Genomic DNA, 14,778 nt, shown 5'->3' on the forward strand with positions numbered 1-14,778 from the left:
ATCAGTGAGCTGCTGCTTTGAGCGTCCAATTTTATTGTCACTCAGATTAAGCTCTTTTAGAAATTGCAGTGCTTTTGTGTTTGTCAGAGACTGAATTATAAAAGCAACATCTGTAATGCCACAGTCATATAGACTACAAAGAGAAAGACAGGACCACAAAACAAATAATAACCAATACATAACTGTAAACAAATATTATTTAAGCTCAGACTCTGGTTCAAACTAAATGTTTTTAAGCATTATGATGTTCCTTACCTCAATCTCTCAAGTTTAAAGTGTGAATTCTTCAGTACATCACATAAGTGATTCACTCCTGTGTTTTTTATTTGATTTTCACTAAGGTCCAGCTCTCTCAGGTGTGATGGGTTTGATTTCAGAGCTGAAGTCAGGATGAGACACTGTTTCTCTGTAATACTGCATCCACACAGACTGAAGACAGAAAGAGAATGACAATGACTCAGATCTATGTGAATTCACTGATTTTTTTGTTTGTTTGTTTGTTTGTTTGTTTTGCAGATTTGTCAGGTTTATAGCCACATAGTTTCAAATGCTTCTGATTTGATTGTTCTTTATACTTATAAATACACTGAACTATCAGTCCATTAGCAAACAGCAGTTTTGAATTTTTCTGTAAATGAGAAATTGCTTGAAGATGATGTAATGTGGGCCCAGCTGTCTTATATTACATAGCTAAACAGTAAACATTCATAACACAGTAACTGGTGAACAGCATAATGACACCAACTGTAGTTTCTCGAGCCTGCATTGTGGTTTCATCAGTAGATCACTGAGGATTTTAACTTCAGAGTCTCCTAGTTCATTCTTGCTCAAGTTCAGTTCTCTCATGTGTGATGGGTTTGATTTCAGAGCTGCCAGGATGAAACTCTGTTTCTTAATACTGCATTCAAACAGACTGAAAACAAAAAGAGAAAGGACAATAATTAAAATCTATGAGCACATACAGTCTCTTATATGAACTACAGTTCCCATTCTCTGCTTGTTATAATGTAACTAGCTCTATATGCTGGAAACTATTGTTTTTTCTCTTTCCATTTTTTATTTTATTTATTTATTTTTTTTAATCGTAGCAGTAGATGCAAATCTTATATTTCTGTAGAACAACATGTACAGAATCAGGACATTTTTAAAAATATGTTATGCAATTTCTTACTAGTGATCAATGAAAATGCCAGAAAATGCAGTGCTGTGGTATAAATTATGTAATTTGTATCCATATGTCTTAAACATAAAAGTGAACTTTAAACTCACTGTAACTGCTGTACAGTACAATGATACTAACCATAGTTTCTTCAGTTTGCATTGTGGGTTCATCAGTAGATCACTGAGGTTTTCCACTCCAGAGTCTCCTAGTTCATTCCCACTGAGGTCCAGCTCTCTCAGGTGTGATGGGTTTGATTTCAGAGCTGAAGTCACAGCAGAACAACCCTCATCTGTCATATAACAACATCTTAACCTACATTGACAGAAGAGAGAACAGAAGAGAGAGCAGAAAATAATACTAATAAATAAATAAATAAATAAATAAATAAATAAATAAATAAATGTTTATTCTGTAAAAACACATCATCTTCATGAGCAAACAAAACAGACAGAGTATGAGAGCTCATCATACTAGTTTGTTGAAATTAATAATAATAATAATAATAATAATATTAATAATAATTTACATATATAAATATACAGTATATATGAAGAGTTCAGATGCAAAAGACTCTAAATCCATCTGATGTATTTCTTTAAAATGAGCATTTCTTTCTGGCTACTTTTCATAAGTTTCTATGTAAGTACTGGTACTTCTGATTGGGCTGAGGCTGGAATTTTAGCGAGTTTGAAGAAAAAGTATTTGATGGACATATAATGTGTGTCGAGAGCATTCACTCAGTATCATTATCTCATTTTTGACCGAGACGGCTTTTAGCTGGTTTTGCATCTGAACTCTTCATATAAACATAAACACAATTTGTGTTTTAAACTTGGGCTCATCATGAGATACTGAGTATAAAATGTTTTGGTTTAAACTGCATTTTAAGTCTTGTGCTTGTTCCTAACCTCAATATCTCCAGTTTACAGTGTGAATCCTTCAGTACGTCACATAAGTAATTCACTCCTGTGTTTCTTGGTTCATTTACACTCAGGTCCAGCTCTCTTAGGTGTGATGGGTTTGATTTCAGAGCTGAAGTTAGGATGAGACACTGTTTCTCTGTAATACCGCATCTATACAGACTTACGACAGAAAAAGAAGAGCTATAAGCATTTAGTTTCCAATAGTCTGTTTTGAAACTTAGTCACACTATAACTGTATGATGGAAGATACTGTTCCTTGTCTTTCATTTTTTAACTATTTATTTGATGTCTCTTGTTTATTCTCTGTTGTAAAAGCAGATTTCTAGATGTTCACAAAATAAGTTAAGTATGCAATTTCTCTCCAACTTAAAAAGAAAATTTATGAATAAAAAATAATAATCACAAATGCAGCTTGTGAAGGCATGTCTCAACTTTTGCAACCAAGTTATTGTTTTTTTTTTCTTTTTTTTTTTTATGGGTGTTTTAAAGATGCATCAGCAACAATGGCTATATTCATGGCAAAATTCAGTTTCATTTCAGTACTCGCTTTTGTAACCAAAGCTGAATGTCTTTCCCCATCAGTCACAGGCTGCGTCCAAATTAAAAGCAATCTGGGGTGACATCACAATCATGTTGCATTGTGGTTTATGGAGCAGCCTGAAGTGTACATATTAAGTAGACTCTCACTTCACGAAGTGGAACGTTCTCAAAAATGGCAGCCAAGATTCCCCTGAGGGGAAGTGCTTATGGAAATTCATTAGTGTGTGTCTAAACGTAAAGTGGAATGCAGTCATGGTCCCAAATTGGCTAAGCACCCTCTGGGTGCCCCAACTCACAATACTGGTTTAGCTGTAAAGAAATCGACAAATCTGACAGTGCTTAAATAGTGCCTGGAATGCTCAATGTTTGCAAGTATTAAAATACATTCTTTAAAAAGTAGACACTAGACACTAACTGTAGTTTCTCCAGCTTGCATTGTGGGTCCATCAGTAGAATACTGAGGTTTTTCACTCCAGAGTCTCCTAGTTTATTCATGCTCAGGTTCAGATCTTTCAGATGTGATGGGTTTGATTTCAAAGCTGAAGTCAGGATGAGACACTGTCTCTCTGTAATACTGCATCTACACAGACTGACGAGAGAAGGAGATAGGACAATGGTTTAGATCAGTAGAGAAAAACTAAATTACTATCACAGGTTGTGTTAACCAAGCTAGCGATATATCACGCCACATTAAAGAGTGTCAAAACAGCATTTATTGATTTTAATTCCTAACGAAATGGATAGAATTTGAAATCTAACACTTTAAATAAAAAGTAACAGAGCACAAAGCTTAGGCTATTGCGATTTATTGGATGGGAGGCGCAATGCTGTTCATTCATCAGCAAAACATCACAGACCAGGGGTGACAAACTCCGATCATGGAGACCCGCAGAGTTCAGCTCCAACCCTAATAAAACTCACCTGTCTATAGCTTCCTAGTAACCTTTCAGACCTTGATTAGCTTGTTCAGGTGTGTTTGATTAGGCTTGAAGCAAAAATGTGTAGGGCTGCGGCTCTCCAGGATCGACGTTCACCACCTCTGGCATAGACTAAAAGATCAATTGGGATTTAAGAATTGATATTGGTTTGTTGAAATGAGAATCTATTCAAATCGAGCAATCGATTTTTATTTTTTACCCAGCCCTAGTGTATTTTGTAATTTCCCTTCAGGAACTCGAGATGTGTCAAACGCTATGGGGGACCCCATCAGCATAAGCACGCTCTGAATCATGTGTGTAATCAGTCCAATAGAGAGGCGAGATGTCACGGGCTGGTGATGTCATGGACCAGGAAGCTTTAAAAGCACGTGCGCCGCTTCTTTCATTCAGCAAAGTGCTCTGTGTATGTCTTGTCATGTTCTGTTTTTTCGTGCTAGTTCTAGCTAAGAAATTTACTGAGAAAAGCAAGCCACGTTACAGGCAGTGGGTTCCTCCCTGCTCACGTTACATCCCGAGCGGGGATACACACAGCATGTGCGTGGTTTGCTGGGAAGCGGATCACGCAGAGTCGGATCTCGAGGGAGCCGACTGCCCACACTGTGAGCGGCTTTCCCTGTGTACTCTTCACTCCCAGAAGGTTCTCTTCAAGGAGGGAGCCTTCGCTAGCCTTCCTCGCGGAGCGGCAACTGCACTCGTGGGGTTGGAGGGAATGGAGACGGGTGACCTCCTATCTCCTTCCTCACCCGGTAGATCTGGGGCCCGTTCTCAGGGATCGGAAGCCCGCTCCATGGTTTCTTCCCCCCCGGGAATGGCCTCAACACTCTGTATTTCTTCCTCTGAGGAGGGTGATATGGAGAGAGTTGAGGATGCCCCACATTTGCCCCAGCAGTGCCCTCAGTAGATCAACATGCTAACCCTGCCAGTGTTCCAGGGCACAGTGGTCTCCAGTGAGCCCACACCTCAGTCTCTTCCACCCGGAAACGCTGCAAAACTGGGGAGCTCGGCACCCCTGCGGGGGTCTCTAAAACAGTTAGTTTGGTTGGTTCCTGCTGGTGCGCCGTTACAGGACACTGAGCTAGCAGTTCAGACAAATTCAGAGGCCAGTCTCGAGAGACTGGTGCCCTTAGTAGATTATTTTGCAGTGTGAAATCTACTGCCAAATGTATAGGGGAAACCCATTTTACATGATCAAGGTCATGCGGCGATGCCTACGTACCTTGGACATGTGGAAAAAGCCTTGGTTCCTGTCTCAGGGCCCAGAGTTGAAAATTCCTTGTCGCCGCGTCACACTAGCGACGGATGTGTCCCTCACCGGCTAGGGAGTGGTCATGAATGGCCACCCTGCCCATGGTTGCCATCTTACGAGCAGTACATATCTCTGGGCATCTCAATTTGGGAGCAGACGTCCTGTCGAGGCAGGGACCGAGGCCCGGGGAATAAAATGCTTCGTGGTAAAGCAGATTTGGAGAGTGTTTGGCCAGGCTCAGGTGGACCTTTTTGCGACTCAGGAGAATGCACAATGAATGCTCCCCTAGGGCTGACGTGGCAGAGGCTTCGTCTGTACGCCTTTCCCCCGATCGCTCTGCTTCTGTGAGTTCTAGAGAGAGCATGGTTCTCAGACCTGATTTCCCTTCTTGACGGCTCTCCATGGGAGATTCCTGTCAGGAGGGATCTCCTCTCTCAGGCAGGGGGCACCATCCTCCACCCTCGCCCGGATTTGTGGAAGTTGTGGGTGTGGCCCTTGAGGGGGCACACCTCATAGCTTCCAGTCTCTCGAGGTTGTTGAGACCATCCTCCAATCCAGAGCTCCCTCTGTGAGGAAACTGTACGCCCTGAAGTGGAGACTCTTCACTTCATGGTGCGGACACCTTCAGCAGGACCCAGTTAACTGCCCAGTTGGTACAGTTCTGGAGTTTCTGCAGGATTGGTTCTCTGCAGGGTTAGCCCACTCCACCCTGAAGGTCTACATGGCGGCTATTTCGGCCTACCACGCCCCTCTGGGTGGCTCCTCAGTGGGTAAAGATCATTGGGTTTTTATTCCACAACCCCGAGTGAAGCGTGCCTGCAGTGTGTTAGCGGATTAGCTTAAAATTTATTTTTGGTTTCTATTCACATCTACAACCGTTGTTGTTTTCTCCCCCTGCCTTTCTCTTCACAAGTTCATCAAACAACAGTGGTGAGTTGAAATCGTTCTACAACTACGGTGAGTAATGGCTTCTTCTCCTTTTTTGGTAGTTTGCAGCACCTGCCATATGCATAGTTTATCAATCTCTGTCGGCAGTGAGGGATTCACATGTGATAAATGCAGGGAAATAGTTAGGCTGACAGAGAAGATTTCAGAACTAGAAACACGTATCCAAACTTTAATTGACGATAGTAAGAATGTGAGGGCCTTAGATATGGCTTTGGATGCGACTAGCTCAGGAAGTCCTGTACATTGTTCGTTTCCGGTAACTTCGTCTTTGCAGCAGGGCAACTGGGTGACTGTGAGACGGCATAGTTGCGGGTCAAAACACCGCTCTTCTGTTCCGATCAGAACATCAAACAGGTTCTCCCCACTCAGTGACGCACCCACTGAGAAACCTGATGAAAGTGCTCTAGTTATTGGTGATTCTATTGTACGGAACGTGAAAATAGAGACACCAGCCACCATAGTCAAATGCCTACCAGGAGCCAAAGTGCCTGACATCTTGGCAAATTTAAAAGTGCTTGTTAATACTAAATGTAAATTCAGTAAGACTGTTATTCACGTTGGCACAAATGATGTTCGACTTCGCCAGTCGGAGATCACTAAAAATAATGTTAAAGAGGTGTGTGAACTTGCAAGTATGATGTCAGACACTGTAATTTGCTCTGGCCCCCTCCCTGCATATCGTGGTGACAAGATACATAGCAGACTGTCGTCACTAAATAGCTGGATGTCTAAGTGGTGCCTGCAGAATAACATAGATTTCACAGACAAGTGGACAAGTTTTTTGGGGCAGACCTGACCTGTTGAAAAGAGATGGTCTTCATCCCTCCAGGGGTGGTGCCGCTCTTCTCTCTAGTAATATGGCATATAGTCTTAGAGTTTGCACTTGACTAACTGGGGCCCAGGTCAGAAAGCAGACAGACTGGCTAATCCGACTATCTGCTAGCTGCCTCACGTCACCGAAATCAGTTATTTCTCAGCACATAGAGACCCTTTCACCTAGATATTATGCTATAGAGACTGTTTCTGTTCCCCGAGCTAGACAATACAAAAGACGTCCAAACCAATTTAAGAGTAACAATCTAATCGACGTTCAACAAATAAAAAATACATACATACAGTAATGTGAAAAAAGTTAGGACACCCTATTGAATTTCATGGTTTTCTGTATCAGGACATAAGAAAAAATATCTGGTCATTGGCAGGTCTTAAAATTTGGAAAATAAATCCTCAGATAAACATCATCACATGACATATCACACAGTGTCATTATTTATTGAAGAAAAATACAGCCAAGAGGGAAAGGCCATGTGTGACAAAGTTAGGACACCCTATGTGTCAACTGCCTGTAGATCCACTTTTAGCAGCAATAACTTAAAGCATTCATTTTCTGTGTGACTTTATCAGTCTCTCACATTGTTCTAGAGTAATTTGAACCACTCTTCTTTTCAACATTGCTCCAATTTATTGAGGTTTGTGGGCACTTGCTTATGCACAGCTCTCACCACAGCATTTGAGTCAGGATGAGCTCTGGACTTGGACTGGGCTATTGCAACACCTTGATTCTTTTCTTTTCAGCCATTCTGTTGTAGATTTCCTGGTGTGTTTGGGATCATTGTCCTGTTGCATGACCCAATTTTGGCCCAACTTTAGATGTCGGACAGATGCCCTCGCATTTGACTCTAGAATACATTGATATACAGAGGAGTTCATGGCCAACTCAATGACTGTGAGGTGCCCAGGTCCTGCGGCTACAAAATAAGCCCAAAATGATCAGCCCTCCTCCAGCATGCTTGTCTTTTGGTATGAGGTGTTTGTGCTAATATGCTCTTTAGGTTTTCACCAAATTTGGCACTGTGCATTATGGCCAAACATCTCCACTTCGGTCTCGTCTGTTCAAAGGACATTATTCTAGAAGACTTGTGTTTTGTTCAGATGCAACTTTGCAGACCTAAACTGTGATGTAATGTTTTTAGATAGAAGTGGCTTTCTTCTGCCAAGCCTTCCAAACATGCCATTTTTGTCTCATATTTTTCTAATGCTATTGTCATGAACTTTATCATTTAACATGTTAACTGAGGACTGTAGAGTCTAAGGTGTAGTTCTTGGGTTGTCCACCATTTCTCTGAGCTTTACACAGTCCGATCTTGGGGTGAATTTTCTGGGATGTCCACTCCTGGAAGGAGAGGTGTCTGTTTTATATGTCTTCCACATGTGAATAAATTGTTAATGATGTCCTGATATGGAAAACCATGGAAATCAACAGGGTGTCCTAACTTTTTCACATGACTGTACATACATACATAATACAGAGAGCACTTTTTGTAAATGATATGATCATTGATCATAACCTATATGTGCTCTGTTTGACAGAAACCTGGCTAAAACCAGATGATTACATTATCTTAAATGAGTCTACCCCTCATGATTACTGTTAGAAACATGAGCCATGTCTAAAAGGTAAATGGGGAGGTGTTTCTACAATTTATAGCAATATTTTCAGTGTTTCTCGTTCGAAGGAATGGTGCTTCATGTAACATTATCCAGAGAAACAAGTGGTAATGATAAATCCCCTAACGTTTGTACTTGCTACTGTATACAGGCCACCAGGGCACCATACAGATTTTCTTAAAGAATTTGCTGATTTTCTATCTGAATTAGTGTTGGCTACAGATAAGGTCTTAATAGTGCATGACTTTAACATCCATGTTGATAACGAAAACGATGCACTGGGATCAGCATTTATAGACATTCTGAACTCTATTGGAGTTAGACAACACGTGTCAGGTCCCACTCATTGTCAAAATCATATTCTAGACTTAATACTGCCACATGGAATTGATGTAAATGCCTTTGGGATTCTGCAGCAAAGTGATGATATCTCAGATCCTTATCTAGTCTCGTGTATACTCCAAATAATGAAAACTGTCAATTCAACTCCTTATTACAAGTATGGTAGAACCATCACTTCTAATACAAAAGATAGCTTTCTAAGTAATCTTCCTAACTTATCTTAATTCCTCGGCATGTCCAATGTGAATGCACCCTATCATATAGAAAAGCATTAAAAACTGCAAGATCTGATTACTTTTCAACTCTTTTAAAAGAAAACAAACATAACCCTAGGTATTTATTCAATACAGTGGCTAAGTTAACAAAAAATAAAGAACCAACAGGCACTGACTGTGCCCCTCAGCATAGTAGTGATGACTTTATGAACTACTTTACCTCCAAGATCGATACTATTAGAGACAAAATTGTCACCATGTAGCCGTCAATTACAGTATCGCATCAGATAGTGTGCTATAGATCTCCTGGGGAACAATTCCACTCATTCTCTACTATAGGACAGGAAGAACCGTATAAACTTGTTAAATCATCTAAACCAACAACTTGTACGCTAGACCCTATTTCATCTAGGCTACCAAAAGACTTGCTTCCAGATCTCATAGATCCTCTTCTGAATATTATTAATTCATCACTGTCATTAGGATATGTCTCCAAAACTTTAAAACTGGCTGCTATTAAGCCTCTCATTAAAAAAACACAACTTGACCCCAACTAATTAATTAATTACAGACCAATCTCGAATCCCCCATTTCTGTCAAAGATATTAGAAGAAGTTGTATCCTCACAATTATCTTCCTTCCTACAGAAAAAATGATATCTGTGAGGATTTCGAGTCAGGTTTTAGACCGTACCATAGTACTGAGACTGCTCTTATTAGAGTTACAAATGATCTGCTCTTATCATCCGATCGTGGTTGTATCTCTCTGTTAGTGCTACTGGATCTTAGTGCTGCATTCGATACTGTTGACCACAACATTCTCTTGAACAAACTTGAAAATTATGTTGGCATTAGTGGTAGTGCATTGGCATGGTTCAAATCGTATTTATGACCACCATCTATTCATGGCAGTAAATGAAGAGGTATCGTATCGGTCACACGTGCAGTATGGAGTACCGCAAGGCTCAGTACTAGGGCTGTTACTTTTTACGCTTTACATGTTACCCTTGGGAGATATCATCAGGAAATATGGTGTTAGCTTTCACTGTTGTGCTGATGATACTCAGCTCTATATTTATTTTCGGCCCGGCGAAACATACCAATTTAACAAAACTAACAGATTGTGTAGTTGAGTTAAAAAAAACTGGATGACAAGTAATTTCTTACTGCTAAATTCAGAAAAAAACAGAGGTGTTAATTATTGGATCTAAAACCTCCGCGTGTAATAACCTAAAACACTGTCTAATACTTGATGGCTGTTCTGTCACTTCTTTGTCATTAGTTAGGAACCTAGGTGTACTATTTGATAGCAATCTTTCCTTCAAAAACCACATCTCTAGTATTTGCAAAACTGCATTTTTCCATCTCAAAAATATTTACAACCTATGCTGTCAATGTCAAATGCTGAAACATTAATTCATGTGTTTATGACCTCAAGGTTAGATTATTGTAATGCTTTAATGGGTGGTTGTTTTGCACGCTTAATAAACAAACTCCAGCTGGTCCAAAATGCAGCAGCTAGAGTTCTTACTACAACCAGAAATTATGACCATATTAGCCTGGTATGTTCCAAAGGTCCCCTCCTCAGCACCACGGTCTGTTGTACTCCTCCCAATTAAGCAGAAGCTTAATTGTATGTGTCCAGTTCAAACGTTGGACACATACGTCCACAGAGCTGCCATGTGGAGAAGGACGGACCACCTGTTTGTTTGCTATGGTCCCCCTAAGAGGGGTCTCCATGCTTCCAAGCAGACCCTTAGCCACTGGATTGTGGATGCTATCAATCAAGCTTATAAGTCTTCGGGCCTTCCCTCTCCCTTGGGGGTTAAGGCCCACTCTACACAAGGCATTGCTGCCTCCAAGGCCTTCATTTCAGGTGTCCCAATGCAGGACATTTGTAACGCTGCGGGATGGTCCACGCCCCTAACTTTCATCAGGTTCTATAATTTAGACCTGCGAGTCTCTACTGGCTCTTCTGTCCTTTTGACCTAGCACACACACTAGGCAGGGACTTGGAATTATGGGGGCGTGGGCATATCATTCCCCATAGCGTTCAATGCAGCTTGAGTTCCTGAAGGGGAACGTCTCAGGTTACGTCTACAACCCCGGTTCCCCGAAGGGAACAAGACACTGCATCTCGGGCCATACTTTCTGCATCCCTGTGAGCGTTCGCTTCTTCCTTGAAGCTGAATGCTGGATCCGGCGCACATGCTTTTAAAGCTTCCTGGTCCATGACGTCACCCGCCCGTGACGTCTCGCCTCTCTATTGGACTGATTACACGTGATTCAGAGCATGCTTATGCTGAAGGCATTCCCCATAGCGTTCGACGCAGTGTCTCGTTCCCTTCGGGCAACCGGAGTTACAAACGTAAACGTAGTCCTGTAGGTTTATGATTAAAAATTAAAATGGCAACACAAATAAAAGTAATTAATAATTTTATTATAACTGAAATATAACAAAATGACGGGTAATAATAGGTTATAATGGATTTTTTACGACCCTGTCCATCAAAATAACGGACAATTTTAAAGTCTAACGCAACCTCTGATATATATATATATATATATATATATAGGGTACAACAGGACTAATGGCACCCCCTAAGAAAAAAAAAAAGTGCTTTTCATTGTGCCCAAAGTGTATGATTGCAGTGTATAATAATACATGGAGAAACAGATTTTGTGTGAAAATAAATAATACAAGTCATTTATTTTGTTTAATCCTCTGGTTCTGTTCAGGTCAAACTGACCTGGAGAAGATTTTATTTTTCCTGAAAATACTAGCTAATGTTATCGCATTGGACTCAAACTTACTGACTTTGTTCACACAGGTTCTAAGTACTTCTCAGAATTTTTTTCTGAATTTTTGTCATTTTCTGGTTTTGTGTTTCTATTTGCATCTGATTAATCGTAGGCCTAATTTTTCTGAGAATAGATACCTTGTTTTTTTGAGTGAAAAAAATATTTTTTATGAATAATTTTCACAATATGAGATAAAAAAAAATGTGAAAATTTGCACTGTTTCTAACACTAGTGTGCTTTAATGTTTAATCAGGAACTTTGCTTTTAAATGCTTTTATTTTGTACAAAATTGCAAAAAATCATACTTGTGGTGTTCCAGGTCTTGTTTATAAGCACTTAAAAGCAAACTTCCTGATTAAAAATTAAAGCATACTAATGTGACAAAAACTGTGCAAAGTTTTCTAATTTTTTTTTTATCTCATATTGTGAAAATTATTATTTTTTCTCTCTCTCAAAAAATGTGCTACCTATTAATGAGGCCTACGATTAATCAGATGCAAACAGAAACACAAAACCAGTCTTAAATGAAAGAAAAAATTTGACAAAAAGGTTGAATATTTGGTGATAATATAACATAACAAGCAATTGTTTGGAGTCCAGAACACCACAAGTGTGACAGGAATCCGAACACAACCAGAGGATTAAAAATCTCATAAATGTATGCAGTGCCAAGGGGGGCCTTTTACCCCGTTTGTGGCATTACTCCATTACTCACCAGCATGGGGTAAAAGGCACACAGTATTAATACAAATATTTTAGCTGAAATAATGGATTATATATATTATATATATATATATATATTATTTTAAACATGGTGATTATCTCTAAGATGGACACCCAAGATAATATATTATGTTTACCATCTGAATCTAACAACGTCATGTCAACAAATGGAAAAGTCAGCCTTCTATTAATTACCATGTTAATTATTGTGCCTTTTAGCCCCAACAGCAGGGGAACTTTTTACCCCCAAAACCATACTTTCACATATTGTTTTGTTATTTAAAAACTGCTGCTTTAATGATCCTAAATCTTAAATAAAACTGAAAACCATTACGAAGACCTTTGTCTCAAGATATATTGAATATAGATATATAGATATATAGATAGATACATACATATTGTTTGCAGTGCAGCTTCATCTTATCTAAGGAGATTCATAGGCTCTGGAACAAAACTGATACCATTCTTACAGTAACTGAAATAATTATTGACCCATGAACAAGGTCTACTTGGTGAACTAGTCACTCTTGTTAATTGTTTTTAATTGCCTGTGTACATTTAATACATCACATTATTGTGGTCCTGTGATTCCAAACATGCTTTGACTCAAATGAGGAATTAATACTGACTACTGTAAAAGCAATAGCAGTCATGTAACGGGTAAATGACGTAAGATACTCACAGCAGTGTGTTGAGTTGACAGTGTTTATCCTGCAATAGAGCAGCGATTTGATTCACTCGTGTGTCTCCTAGTTCATGTTCACTCAGATTCAGTTCTCTCAGAAGTAATGGGTTTTTGCCCATAATTCCAGTCACATACTGACAGGCTTCGTCTGCAGCAGGACTCAAAAACCTGCAGAAGGAAAGAAGCAGCAGGATTCAATTCGGTTCTCAACTGCATTACAAAAAAAAAAAATGATAAGATGAACAAAATTCATTATTTTTCCCAGTGATAAGCTTGTTACTTTTATCACTTTTACTTTGAATGACTTTAAATACAGAAACTAAATAAATATATGTTGCAGATATATAAAACAAAACAGGGTGACATCCCACAGAGCAGAGGGGCAAAGGCTCACTAGATCATGGTTTTTAGTACAAAAATGGGCCTTGAAATTAGGGCCTAAAAATATTTCTGCCAAAGGAGGTATGGGAGAAGTCAGCACAAAGAAAACTGGTTTGTGAAACTGTATTATCATGGACACCTGGTGACTCACAGACCTGCTGTGGAGAGTTACAGTGTTACTGTGAATGTGGCCTTAATGGAAATTAATCGACAGAAATGAAAGGAATAGAAAAAATAGAAATACATGAAATAACATTTCTAGAATTAATTTGCCTACAAATTGGTTATTTTGTATTATTTCATCACGTCTTACCTCAGTGTCTTCAGCTGACAATTTGGATCCTGCAGTAAATCATTGAGCTCCTTCACTCCTGATTGTCCAGGATCATTTCCTGTGAGATCCAGCTCTATCAGATGTGAAGGGTTTGATCTCAGAGCTGAAGCCAGAGCTTTATAACCACCTTCTGTGATACTGCAGTTTGAAAGTCTAGACAAAATAAAAACTTGAATTAAATATCAATGAAAGTAGACTAACATGACTTAGCAAAAACATTTTTCACAATCAAAAATTTAGGTAGACCGATTAAAAAAAAAAAAAAAAAAAGATGTCTTAAAACCCATTTCCACTGCGGGAACTTTCCCCAACAGCTAGGGAATTTGCACAGGAACCAGGATCTAAATTAAGTTCCATGTAACAATTTGCCCCTCAGAAAGTCCCTGCTTACGAGGTAGTATTTTTTCAATGTCAAATGTCAGGAACTTTTGGGGGTGGGACTTGGGTGCTGAACATGCTAATTTGTTGAGTTCATGCAGCACTGCTTTTCAACCACCTTTATTCGCATAGTTTTTAAAATAATACTGTTATTGTGTCATGAAATGTAGGTTTAAGAGTATTTCAGACAAGAATGTAGTTGTTTAAAACTCAACCCTGTGGCTTATTTATAAAGACAGTGCCTGTTTGAAAATGTGATTCATCAGTTACTCAGTACTCGTGTATCCTGCTGAAAGCGCCTCACCTTGGCTAGTCCTTCTGACATTTGCTGCTGGCTCTGATGTCTCTATAGTGGTTAAACATGGGATATAATTCATCTTTGGTTTAGTAGATTTGTTGTTGTTTTTTTTCCTGTTGTACCGAAATCGTATCGAACCGTGACCCCCAAACTGAGGTATGTACTGAACCGTGCTGTTTGATATAATATTCTCTTTAATTGTAATGTATTTGTTCCCTGAACTACATTTCTGAGGATTTTAATATGTTTAAATGAAAACAAAAAGAGCCAGTAGTGTTTGATATCATATTTTGTCTTATTGCAAATACAGTGAGCCAAGGCGAGCTGACTGACGTTATCAAGTACCATTGCACTGTTGCATTTGCAGAATTACCAGACTTGCATCATCCCATCCTCGGGAGTTCGCACTTACGAGT

The 14,778-nt window shown here is 39.4% G+C and overlaps 1 protein-coding gene across 1 annotated transcript in view; it reads right to left on the reverse strand.

Moving 5' to 3' along the window:
- LOC127153655 (uncharacterized) overlaps positions 1-14,778 on the reverse strand; it is a 547,126-nt gene that overhangs the window by 432,109 nt on the left and 100,239 nt on the right. Inside the window, exons 17-22 of the mRNA XM_051094869.1 lie at positions 13,666-13,839; positions 12,969-13,139; positions 3,041-3,214; positions 2,071-2,244; positions 1,301-1,474; positions 746-913 (exon numbers count right to left, since the gene is read on the reverse strand). Coding sequence (XP_050950826.1) covers positions 746-913; positions 1,301-1,474; positions 2,071-2,244; positions 3,041-3,214; positions 12,969-13,139; positions 13,666-13,839 — 1,035 coding nt within the window. The remainder of the gene's footprint in view (positions 1-745; positions 914-1,300; positions 1,475-2,070; positions 2,245-3,040; positions 3,215-12,968; positions 13,140-13,665; positions 13,840-14,778) is intronic.

The sequence above is a fragment of the Labeo rohita genome, chromosome 22, assembly GCF_022985175.1.
Source record: "Labeo rohita strain BAU-BD-2019 chromosome 22, IGBB_LRoh.1.0, whole genome shotgun sequence".
Classification (NCBI taxonomy): domain Eukaryota; kingdom Metazoa; phylum Chordata; class Actinopteri; order Cypriniformes; family Cyprinidae; genus Labeo; species Labeo rohita.